Source organism: Tamandua tetradactyla, chromosome 19 (assembly GCF_023851605.1).
Source record: "Tamandua tetradactyla isolate mTamTet1 chromosome 19, mTamTet1.pri, whole genome shotgun sequence".
Lineage (NCBI taxonomy): Eukaryota > Metazoa > Chordata > Mammalia > Pilosa > Myrmecophagidae > Tamandua > Tamandua tetradactyla.
Genome location: NC_135345.1, coordinates 1,388,534 through 1,400,735, shown reverse-complemented (window position 1 = coordinate 1,400,735; position 12,202 = coordinate 1,388,534). Strand labels below are relative to the sequence as shown.

The 12,202-nt window shown below is 59.8% G+C and overlaps 1 protein-coding gene across 2 annotated transcripts; it reads left to right on the top strand.

Moving 5' to 3' along the window:
- Positions 1-1,313: 1,313 nt before the first annotated feature.
- Positions 1,314-11,749, top strand: SLBP (stem-loop histone mRNA binding protein). 2 transcript variants are annotated; one of them, XM_077136210.1, is made up of 8 exons: positions 1,315-1,411; positions 1,574-1,732; positions 4,107-4,211; positions 7,643-7,702; positions 7,957-8,094; positions 8,598-8,747; positions 9,607-9,688; positions 10,971-11,749. In XM_077136210.1, exons 1-8 carry the CDS (start codon positions 1,368-1,370, stop codon positions 11,079-11,081), a joined length of 849 nt encoding a protein of 282 aa, XP_076992325.1. In that variant the 5' UTR covers positions 1,315-1,367; the 3' UTR covers positions 11,082-11,749. The 2 variants fall into 2 exon arrangements, with proteins under 2 accessions (XP_076992326.1, XP_076992325.1); XM_077136211.1 differs by lacking the exon at positions 4,107-4,211 and having other exon boundaries at positions 1,314-1,411.
- The last annotated feature ends 453 nt before the right edge of the window (positions 11,750-12,202 follow it).

Below are 12,202 nucleotides of genomic sequence, written 5' to 3'. Positions count from 1 at the left end.
CCGTCTTGGAAGCCAGTTACCACATTTGGGAGGTGAGGGCCACCTTTGGAAGGGTTGTTGGGATAGATTCACAGGAGGGGAACGGTGAGCTGAATTCTGAAAGACGGGCAGGGGCAGTTTTCTAGTGAGAGAAGATGGAGTGCAAAGGCCCTGAGGCAGGAAGGTGTGTGTGCAAGCTTTCCAGGCCAGAAGGTGGGTGGGGAGGGCAGCATGGTCCCAGCAAAGCTGGGGAAGCAGGCAGGGAGGCCCACGGGCTGGGGGACACAGTGGGGTGTGTCAGGGGGATGCCAGGGAGGGCTTCAAGCAGAGGTGGGCATGCTCTGCCACTGCCTTGGGCGATTCAAGGTTACTGAGATGAGCAAAGGTGGTGAGTGACAAAGAAGGGTTGGACACAGAGCCGGCCCTGCCCGGCTCTGGGGAGCGCGTGGGAAGAGGACACCTGTGACTGGGGCCCAGCGGGGGGATCCGGGGAACTTTGAGAAGATGGTCCTGGAGGGTGCGGGCGCAGGAGGGGCAGAGGCCCTCCTCACCACAGTCCATCCTCCTGCCTCTCGGGCCTCTCAGGGCGACCCAGACCTTAGGCCTGAGTCAAAGCCACGGCTTTGGGGAGGACGCGCGAGGCTGCGCCCCCGGCACCCTTCTCCGCCCCACGGGCTCCCGCCCAGCCTCCGTGGGCCCCTCACACGCGAGGGCCGGAGCGGCGGTCTCGGGCGGCCCCGGCCCAACTTCGTCTCCCCGACTGGCGGAAACAGGCCAGTTTGGTCCGCGCTAACCCGGGCAAAAGGTCCGCGCCTTCCGGGTTCCCGTTCCCGCCAGTTCGGGGCACGACCCCGGGGCCCGGCCAATCGCAGGCGCGCCCTACCCGAGCCGCGGCCAATCCGGGACGCCCGGCCCGCCCTCTCCGGGCGCCCGCGCCGCGCGCGTCCGAATCTCCCGCCAACACTCCCGCCCCCCCCGCGAGGGCGCGGCCAATCGGTGCGCGAGGGGCCCGCGGCGGTCCGGCCGCTTCCACGCCGGGGGGTGGCGGCCTGGCCCTCGGGCCGGTCCTCAGACAGCGGGGCAGCGCCAGCCCGTCTGCGCGCGCGCAGCCTTCGGGGCCGTGGTCTCGGCGCTCCCGGCTGTCCTGGGAGCCCAGCCCCGGCGGAGCAGCTTTCGCGGCGCGTGCGTCCAGGCCGGCGTCCCCCGCCGTCTGCACCCGATGGTCGCGGCCGACGCCGGCGCGCGCGGGAGCCCCGAGGGGCGGGGCCCGGCGGCCGCCTAAAAGCGGTTGAGGGCGGGCCGTGCGCGCAGTTCCTGTCAGCGCCGGCGCCGCGGCGTCTTCTCCCGCCTCCGGCCGCAGCTCGCGCACTCCCGCCGCCCGCCCCGCCATGGCCTGCCGGCCGCGAAGCCTTCCCCGGTGCCGCGACGCCAGGTGAGACCGGCCCGGGAGCGGGGGCCGCCCTCGGACGCGGAGGTCGCGGGGCTGTGGAGGTTCCGGGGGGGGCGGTCGCCGCGCGGAGTCCCGGGAGGGGTCCCGTGGGGGCGCGGGGGCCCCGGCGGCCCGGCCTGGCTGACAGCGACGCCCTGGCCGCAGCCCGCGCTCCCCAGCTAGGTGGTCCCTGGGCCGGAAGCGCAGAGCCGACGGGAAGCGCAGGAAGCCCGAGGACAACGACCCCCGCGCGCCCGGCGAGGACCCGAGCCCCGCGCGCTGGGACGGAGGCGCGCCCCGGAGGGCGGACTACCGGCTGGAGAGGTGAGAGCCGCCCCGGCCCCTGGCCGCAGGGTCCCCGCGGAACAGGCTCGGGCGGGTCTCAGGCCGCTCGCGGGCCCTGTGTGCGTCCCTTCGGAGGGGCTGCAGCCCGAAAGGAGGGCGGGCGGCCCGCGCGCGCCCGGAGGGCGTCCAGGTGAGTCGCTCCGACGTGGCTCCCGAGAGCCCTGCGGGCCGCGACGCTGGTGGGTCTCGGCGGCGTGCAGCGGGGCCCCGGAGGGGAGCAGCGGGAGGTGGCGGCCCTGCCGCGACGGTCCCCATGCTGGCTGGGACTGGCTGCAGGAGGACACAGTTGGGGTGCGAGGGGGTCCAGGCCCTTGGCCCAGTCGAGCAGGGCTGGTGGTGAGAAATGGGTGGTCTCAGAGGAGGGGCGCTTGCAGGCAGACCCAGCAGCATTTGCCGATGGGATGGGAGTGGGGTCTGATGGGCAGCTGTGGAGCTAGTGGAGCCGTTTGCCAGGTGGAGAGCCGAGTTGAGCAGCCTGGCCTGGAGGGGCTGCCTGGAGGAGGCGTCTTGCTGGGATCTTCTTCAGGATTGAGGCCCCATGGGCTTGGCCAGGCGCTGGGGGTAGGAGAGGCCTGTCTGAGCCGTGGGGTCCGAGGCGATGAGCAGGTAAGGAGGCCTGTGGAGACACATCCCAACCGAGCTCTGGACCCTCCAGCGCTCTGGGTCTCCTGTGTGGCTGAAGATAAGCCTCCAGGTCTCACACTGGCGGAGGTATCTGGCGTCCCTGCTAGGCGGACTGCTTCGGTCTTCCTCTGTGGCAGAGTGCCCCATCCTGGGGCCGTGGCACTTGGTGTCTGTTGTGTGCCTGAGACTCTCCTCCTGGGTGGCGGTGCCCATCCCTGAGCTGCCCTCCACGAAGAGCTGCCCCGCAGCTCCTGATCCCCTCTTCTGTGGAGTGGGTGCTGCCACCCGAAGCCTCTCTGCACGCCCCTTGTGGTCTCATTAGAGCTCACACTTCCTGGTGGTGAGCAGGGGCTTTATTCTCACAAGCACAAGCCTGTGGACACGCGAGTGCCCCCAGGTGAGGCCTGTGCGAGGCGGGGTGGCGGCAGCAGGGAGTTTGGGTTGAGCAGACTGACTCGTTACCTTGAAAAGAGGATGTGATCTGGGAGCGGGCGAGGAGGGGCCTTCCTGCCCCACAGCCAGGCCCAGGGCCTCCTTGGGGTGCCCCTAGAAGGGAAAGAGGGGTGCCCGGGTGGAAGGGAGAGCCCGGAAGGGCTGGCCTGCTGCTCTCCTGAGTGGCAGGTTCGTCAGGGTGCCCTCGTCCCGAGGTGGGGAGGCTGGGGTGTGACCGTCTGATCTGAGAGTGGACTAGAGCTCCGTGAATGCGTTCTCTTCCACGCTGCCTGGACCTGAGGTGGAGTGAGTTCATCTCCACGGGTTCCTAAAGGATGGATTTGAGGGTGGATTTCCACAGTGGGATCCCGGCCCCAGTACCTGTTGGGACATTGGGCCTCACTGGGCCCTAGCTTGGTCCTCCTCTGTAATTACTGAGTCAGTTGACTTCCCAGTAATGAGCTAATTTGACTTCAGGCTTTTGCAACCATTTTAAGGGTTTGGAAATTTGCCTCTTTTAGAAAATACTGCTGTGTTTCTCTAAAGGAAGACGTGACAGCATGAAGGAATCCTTCATTTGTTATTTCGATTGCACTTCAAAGCGCTCTGTTTGGGGTTTGTAGGTGGAATATGGGGTTTGCGTGCAGCTGGAGTTGGTGCCTAGTTTTGATATGTTGGTGGGAGCTGATAGAAAAGTAGGGAAGGAAAACTGAAAGGTGAGTTTAGATCAAATGTAAACAGCAGACACCAGCAATTCCAACTGCCCAATTTCTTGGTATCAAAGCTTGAGTTTTAAGATGGCCTCATCTTGACCTAAGATTTGCTTGAACTTGAGGTAGAGCAGAGGTGCTGGGTTAGGCTTACTCACCCCCAAGTGGTGCCTTCCCCAGTTGGTGCCATTCCTCCTGCGTCCACTTGTGTACTCACTCCTGCCTGTGTGTGGCATGTCCTCAGTTGCGACCGACATGCACTGAGGAGGTAAATCGACTGAAAACCTTTTCACGAGTCCCAGGGAAACAGGTCCTCATGTGTGTGGGCCGCTCTTCCTGGCACGGTAGACACCCTGTTGCCCCTGCCTGCACCCCCCCCCAGTCACCCGGTCACGTAGCCACCACTGGCACACAGCAGGCACGTGGTAAAAGCTTTACGAAACCCAGAGGTACGCTGAGCAAATTGCCCAAGCTCGGTGCCCTTTGAGTGACTGTGCAGAACAGCGCCTGCTACTGCCTGCGTTGAGTCTCACGGGACACAGGGCAGCAGTCCTGGTTCGAATGTGCATCTTCATTTTGCTTTGCAGCTTTACCACTCCTGAGGGCCCTAAGCCCCGATCCAGGTGCTCAGACTGGGGCAGTGCAGTCGAAGAAGATGAGATGAGGACCAGGGTTAATAAAGAGATTGCAAGGTAACGGGCCCGGACGCCTAAGAGCGTTATCGCTGGTTGTCGGTTGTATGTTGTATGTGCAGTGTGTCCTGTTGCTGTGCATCTCAGGTGTGACCCCGGCTGGCAGCGTCAGCCCCTGCTCAGGATTTGTGAGAAGTGGGAAATTCTGGGGTGGGGTCCAGTACTCTTTTAAAAAGCTGGAAGCTAGTGCTTTTTTTCCTTGCAAAATGGCTAAGTAAGTTGTGGTTTGTCAATCCCTTTAGTTTTGTAATGGAATGTTGTGCTGCAAAGAGAACGAGCACGTGGCAGTCACGCGCAGTGTGCCGGGGGCTCCTCAGGTGCGGCATTGGACTTGAGAGTCCCGCGTGTGTTCATGGTCCACCCCGGGAGAGCTGGCCCTGGTGCAAGGTCCCTAGGGCGCCCGGGGCCAGGTGAGGGGCAGGGTGAGCAGATCGCCTCCAGGTTTGTGTGGTTGTGCCGTTGCCTGCCCCAGCCCACCCTGACTGGAGCTCAGGGAGTTTTGCCTCCTTTTCCTGGTGTTTGCACAAAGCTGGAGTGACACTGGAGCATAGCAGGTGGCATGTGGTTACTGCACAGATCACCCCTGGGCCTTGGGGTTGCTCCTTCTTCCCTTCCGGTTCCAGTCGCCTCCCGGCCTGGGGAGGATTGGTGCTGCCCTTGACGTTCCCGGGGGTCCGTGCCGCCCTGGCTCTTGTGGCCGCCTGCTGGCCTGGCTGTCCGCCCCCTCTTGGGCGTGGGGTGTTTCTAGTTTCTGACTTAATTTGCAGCGCTGTGAGTGTGTTCCAACTGATCCTTCCCCCATTTTCCAAAGCAGATTTCATAAGCCAAGGGGTAAGAACCGTTTTGTGCTTTTAGTAGAGATTGGTCCAGTCGATGGTGCCACAAGCAGGGCCTGGGTTCACCCTCAGGCTCCACGGGCTCTCACAGGCGGGCATGGCTCCTTGAGAAGCTCTGGCCTGCCCAGCTGCCCAGGGGGCCTGGATCCGGCCACATTGGCTTCCTGGAGGGCAGTTAAAGACAAACTTGCATTGTCGGCCTTTGCTTTGGAAGGGACAGCGAGGTCAGTTGGGGTTCGGCCCCGGCTGTCTGCCACGTGGCAGACAGGTGCACACGTGGGCCGCAGTGCCGGGGAGTGAGTCTGTTGAGCAGGCACATCTGCTCGGCCTCCCCCTCCCCCGCATATCTTGGGTGTGGAGGAGCTTGGGGTGAAGCTCTGGGAGCTTGGAGCACAGATTTCATCTCTCCCAGGAGGTCTCCTGTCCATCACTGCTCTGAGTCTGGGAGCCCTTGAGGCCAGCTTGCCTATCTGCCTGGGTGTCCTGTCGTGGGCTGCACATGACTGTCTCTGGGGGCCTCTGGGCTGGGTGAACCATGGGAAGGGGCTGTCTGAGGGTCTGCTGACCCGGTTCCCCAGCCGCTGCCCGGGAAGCCAGGATGCCCAGCCCTGCCCCCAGGAAGCCCTGTCTCTGGCCTGGCACTCTGCTTTACTCCCTGGCCTGTGGCTCTGGTTCTTGCTCCGACTGTCCTGGGGCAAGGCTGTCCCGTCCTGCGCAGCCCCTCCTCCTGCCACCTGCTGCCTGGGGCCGGGGCGCCCGGAAGCCAGTGCCGACAGGCTGCGCACGGTGAAGGGTTCTTTTCTTTCTTTCTTTCTAGGTCTATTTTTAAGAGCAGCTGTTGGTTTATAGAAAAATCACGCACGAAGTCCAGCTCCCATGTGCTGCCCCCACAGCTTTCTCTCTCAACACCCTGCGTTTGTGTCTCTCTAGTTTAGCCACCACTAGGGTTGTATGCTAGTTGTCCTTTACGGTTCACTCTGTTCTACGGCCCTGTAGTTTGTTTGTCACACACACACTCTTTCAAGTACACTCTTTCAGTGGTGTTCATCTCATTTGCAGTGTCATGCGCCGTTGCATGGGACGGCTCATAACTTGGGGTGGGGGGCCCCTCGTGGCTGTGTGCAAGGGTGTGTTGCACAGCCAGGCTTGGCGCTCAGGGCCCCTCCTCTCCCTGGCTCAGCACTGTCCCTGACTTTGGGTTACGTTGCTGCAAATGAGTTCGGTCCTCTGCCCCGTACCCCAGCTGAATGAACTTTGAGTTAAGCTGTGATAACGAGTTGGGATGTACTGAACCGAGAGGGTTAGCCTAAGTGTTCATAGGCCACCTGGGGTCTCTGCTGGCTCTTCGTCCTGACGAGAGCTGCCTCAGCACTTGTGGACGGGGGCATGCTGCCTCCTGGAAGGACACACTGGGGCGGTCCTGGGATGCTGAGCAGGTCCGCCCTTCACTTCTAGCGGTGGCGTGCCCGAGGTGGGTGGCAGGCCCTGGAGGGAACCCAGCAGTCCACAGGTGCAAGAGCATCTGTTGAGCCTGTTGGGAAGGCGTCGTCTTTCTTTATGCAGGACTCTGTTTTCTCACCTGGACGATCGGAAGCTTTGACTTGCCCTGGGCAGGCTCTGTGATCCACTTGTGTCCAAGCTGCCCAGGGCCCCTCGCCTGGCCCCCGCGGGGCTGTACAGCCCCCTGAGGCTCCTGTGTGCCTCGCCATCTCATGGCGTGTGACATCCAGGGCACCCATCCCCGTGGGAAGCTGCTGCTGCTGCCCTGGGTGACGTGGCTGGTGGCTTTGTCAGGCAGCCTTGCCTTGCTGACCCCAAGGAAGAGGCCACAGGACAGCCATGCACATGAGGAGCCCACCAGGCTCCGCAGGCCCCTGGGATGGAGTTAGCCGATGGGGACGGTTGAGGAAACCCTCAGTTACCAGCAAGGGGCCATGGCCAGGGCCATTCTTGGGGTGCAGGGGGCAGGGTAGTCCTGCGTGCCCTGCGTCCACAATGTGCTGGGCACTGTTGCAAGCTCGGGGTGCCGTGGGGGCTTGAGGGTGGCGGGGAATGCCCATCCTGGCTGCGATGAGGGCTCCCCTGCATGCCTGCAGGCTGGGAGTGTGGGCCCTGCAGCAGATGCGACCCACCACGAAGGGACGTGGCTACTTGAGCTTTATTTTTTCAAAGGCTACTAAAAACGTGGGGTGTGTGTCAATACGTTTTTTTTTTTTTTTACATGGGCAGGCACTGGGAATCGAACCCGGGTCCTCGGGCATGGCAGGCAAGCACTCTTACCTGCTGAGCCACTGTGGCCCGCCCATCAATACGTTTTTATGTTTAGATCTCACTGCTTAATAAACTGCCCGGCGTCCCTTTTGGCCTGGGAACCCCCCTGCCTTACATTGAAAGGCCTGCGGCACCGGGCAGAGTTTTCTCCAAACCTGGCTGCTTTAAGCACCGACTTGCCCTGGCCTGGGGGAGCTAAGTGAGGCGGGCAGTGAAATCAACCACACCTTCCCCTCCAAGTCCTTGCTGGGGGTGGCGAGAGCACCGGGCTCTGGGTTTCTTTTTCTGCCTTGTTAAAAGCAGGAACATTTATTGTATTCTCAGATATAAAAGGAAACTTCACATAAATGACTTTGGAAGAGAGAGAACGTCGTCCTCAGGAAGGTAAGTGTGTGTGTCTATCACTGCTCTATTTGCACGGACCTGTGGCGTGTTAACGAGAGGAACGTGAGCCTGAGAAACGCAGCTGGACTCGGCCGCAGTTTGTTGCGTCCTGGGCTTTATGTCTGGAGACTCTGGGCTGCTCTGGGACCTAGGGGATGGGTCCTTTGCTCCCTCTCGTGTCGCAGGACCTCTTGGCTCCGCCTGCGCGTGGTCTCCGCTGCAGGGCTGTGTCCATCCCCCTCCCTGTCCTGCAGTTCTGACTCAAAGGAGTCGACGCCTGCGGCGCCGGCCGACCTGGAGACGGATGAGAGCGTCCTGATGCGGCGACAGAAGCAGATCAACTACGGCAAGAACACCATTGCCTACGACCGCTATACCCGTGAGGTCCCGAGGTAGCGGTGTGGGCCAGGCCACGTGGCCTGCCCTTCCGGGAGCTGGGTGGGGCGGGTCCGAGTCCGGAGCTGGTCAGCAGCACTGGCTTCCTCTGTGCGTGGGCACCAAGGGCGTGGCGCTTGGAGAGGGCATCTGGCTTCTCGGGGCTCGTGGCGGCTCTCTAGAAGTGAGATTGTTGAGCCACGTGGAGGGTGAAGGAGCAGCGTCGGCTTCTGGGGGGCTGCACCTGGGGAAGGTGGGCGTCCCTGTTCTGGGCAGGCTCCTGGGCCTGCCGCCTGCTCCCTCCAGCACGCAGGAGGGTGGGAAGCCTTGCACCAGCTACCCCACCTTGGTTTGCTGGGATTAGGTGGCAGAGGAATAATGAAAATCGAAGAGGCAGTGCTTTTTTACAAATTATTTTGCTTGTTTTGTGGGGCTTCTGTTGAGCTGTAATGTTTGAAGAAGCGCCCACCTCAGGGGGTACGGTGTGGCGGGCATGACGGTCGCATGCGCTTTCCTGCAGGCACCTCCGGCAGCCCGGGGTCCATCCAAAGACCCCCAACAAGTTTAAGAAGTACAGCCGGCGCTCGTGGGACCAGCAGATCAAGCTCTGGAAGGTCGCGCTGCATTTCTGGGACCCACCGGCTGAAGAAGGATGTGATTTGCAAGAAATGTATGTGCTTAAAGCCTCTCTTTTCAGGTCTGTGGTGGCCTAGGGAGCTCTGCGCCCTGTGTGTGCCCACGTGCGCCCCACACGGCTGGTTGCTGGGCTGGGAACGCCCCAGTTGCAGGGCCGCCGATGGCAGAGCTTCTCGTTGCGTGCCCTGTGTGAAGCGTTCGAAGCTGGTAGTGGCCCTGGGAGCGCTGAAAGGGGCAGTTCTCTGATTGAACTTGCTTTCTGTAGTTAGAAAAGTTAGCTCAGTAAATCTGGGAATATGTAAGTTTCTGCGTTATGTTGAACTATGAAAACAAAAGTTTTTTTTTTCTCTTTACCAAGGGGAGTTGTAAACTTCTGCCTGGTCCAAGTATCCTGGGCTTGGTTTTTACCCGGGTGGGGCTGGGGGGGTCATCAGAGTCCGTTGAGCAGGGGGTTGGAAAGAAGTGTCTTTGTGGTTTTCTTTCTAGCTCTCTTCCTTTCCGGACTGCTCCCTTCATCAGAGACGGATTTGTTCATTTGACGTTTGGGTTTCTTCTTCCTTGTGCTGAGAGATTTATAGACCCTGGCATAGCTGAGGTGACAGGGCAGCTGGCACATTGGGCCTCACGGGCAGCTCATGCCCTTCTCCAGTATGGCACTGTTGTCTCCTTCTCTTTCTGAGTAGAAAATTGGGAAAATTAGGACGTCAGGTAGAGCGTGAAACGGTGTCTGCCCTCCCTCAGGATGCAGCCAGTGACCCGAGTCCTTGCCTGGTGTGGGCAGGCAGGACGGACACACTGGGCTTAGGGTCTGTGGCCTCGGGGGCTGGACCCCTGCCCGGGCGGTGGCATGGGATCTAGCTGCTCCTGACCTGCCTGTTTGCTTTGGTTCACAGACATCCTGTGGACCTTGGTGAGATGGAAACCGAATCTGCCGAAAGCAGCTCCGAGTCTCAGACGAGCTCACAGGAAACCTTTGTAAGTTCCTCCTGCCCAGGGCTTCAGGGCTGGGGCTGGCACTGGCAGGATATTCCACATCGCAGCTGCAGTTTAGCTGCTGCTTGATTCCAGTCTTACGTGGAAGGAGCTCCTTGCCGCATCTCCTGGCATCAAGGTGCCAGATTTGGTCACAGACCAAGTTTGTGGGTGGTGACCTAATTTAGATATTTTGGTTAAATCCGGGTGGTCAGTCCCACCTTTTCTGCTCGAGAGGGTAGGCCCCCTCACCCTCAGTAGGCAGCCAGGTGTTCCTGTAAGGTCTCTTTGTGGCTTGCTTTTTTGTTGACCCCAATTGAGTTGATCACATGTTTAGATCACCTCTTAACCCAGGACACATGCCTTCCCATTTCTGCCTTTGTTTCTTTTCTTCCCTGTGACACCGACCTCTTTGGAGAGTTCAGCTGAGGTTTTGAACAGGATGCGCCACCATTCGGAGTTGTCAGGCTTTTCCTCTGTGACTCAGTTCAGGTGAAACGCTTCTGACCGGCACGTCCGCTGCTGGAGTTACGTTTGGTAACTTGAGGCTGGCAGCTGAGGGCCTCCGTCTTAAAGACATTCATAATAAAATCTGGTTTTAATTGGTAAAACATATAAGGCTTCCATTTGGCTTCAGTTCCCTCATTTGTAAACTCTAGCATTTGAATTATTATCTTTCCATTTGAAACTTTTTAATTAAAAAGGCAACACATGTTCATTAAAGCCACCCACCAATTGTCAAATTAAACACGGCACCTGTTGCCGTTGTCTAGCCTTCTAGAATCCTCCCTGCCCCGTGGAACATGCGTGGGGCATTTATATAGGGAGGGGGTGAACCGTGGGGCCCTCTTCTGCAGAGTGATGAGAATCCAACCCAGCCATCAGTGGGCAGGGCCTCGCTGTACATGTGCTGTGCAGTGTGGAAAGTCCCCCCTTTTCAGGGGTGACCCGGGCTCACGGAAGGGCTGTCTTCAGCCCCTGAGATCACTTGGCCCCGAGGCTGTGGCTGCCTCTCGTTCAGGGCGCAGGGTCCCAGAGCCCTTCCCTCAGCAGCTCCTGGGGGCTGAGGAGGGAGTTTGTTTTGGATTGGGGTTGGGGGTGTCTAGTAGGTGGGAATTGAGCACTTCCAGCTGAAAGGAAGTCTGAGGTGACCTGTGGGGTTTGAATTAGCTGGTCACACCGCACTGCTCAGGGGGGCCCCTGTGTTAAGGCACTGCTGGGCGGTAGCCACCCCGCCCTGGGGACGCAGCCGGGGCTCAGCAGCCGGCACCATGGTCTTTTCCAGGATGCGTTCTCCAGCACCCCCACCAAAGTCCGCCACGTGGACCCCCTGGCAGAGGACGAGTGTGACCTGGAGGCTTGCCTCGCTGCGCCCCCTGAGGTGCCCCTGCCCTGAGCTGGGCGCCCTACGCCCCAGTGTTCCTGCACAGCATGAATTTTATGTACAGTGAGTGGTTTTTGCATGTTTTAAATTGTAAATGGACTAAATCCAAGGAAAAGGAATTTGTAGTAATCTTGCAGCAAATTCAGTTTGATCCCTGTCACCCCCAGGGCTCCGTGAGGAGTAGCTTTAACTGGTTTTCCGCAGGAAATTTTAACTTTAATTTGCCGCCCATCAAGTTGGTAGGTTTCAATTTTACCACGAATTTTGTCAGATACTGTGCTGTCTGACAGAATACATTCAGAGTTGGATCCCTCTATTGCTTTACGTAAGCGCAGCTCTCGGCCTCTCGCCACGATGGGAAGGTTGGGCTTTCTGTGTATGAAGCGCTGCGTGAGGGAGATGCTCGTTTGGCAGTAAACGTGAGTTTACGTCGATTGTAGTCTCCCTGGGCACTTGTAGATAGTGCTAGGGCAGCCCCGCCTGGAATGCGCAGAGTTACGACAACCCGAGGGATTTAGGGGGGACATGTTTTCACGCCAGTTCCATGTAAAATTGCTGTAAATGATAATGTGTACAGAATTTCTGTTCCGATACTCGATTGTAAACTTCTGAAGACTGTTATGTTCTGTTGCTTTTGTATCCATAGTATTGTGCAAAAATAAAAATGAAGGACCTTCCTAGCCAGGTTACTGTGCTGCTGGTCAGGCTGGCCACCCGGATGTCCGTGTTTGAGGCCCAGGCAGGTCCCCCGCCGGCGGCCCTGGCATGGGGAAGGAGCCAGCCCCTCCACCCCAGTGGGTGTGGAGCACGGCACGTGCTAGAGGTGCAGGGGTTGAGCCGGGGCCGCACGGCTGGGCAGCACAGCACCCGGGCAGGGAGCATGTGCCTGGCAGGCTGGCTGCGGTGCATGGCTGTGCTTGCCCTGGAATGGAGTGGGCATCTGGAGGCTGGTTTGGAGGGGCTGCCCGCAGTCAGCCTTCCCTGGCCACCTGCTTGGACCCTGGCAGCTTGACGGCAGGCAGCCCCAAGGTCACCCCTTGGCAATGCTGGATGCCAAGCCTGGGGTTGTCCATGGCAGCTTGTTCAGGGTATTTGAAAGGGCCGTAACTCTGTCATTCACTCACCAAATCGTG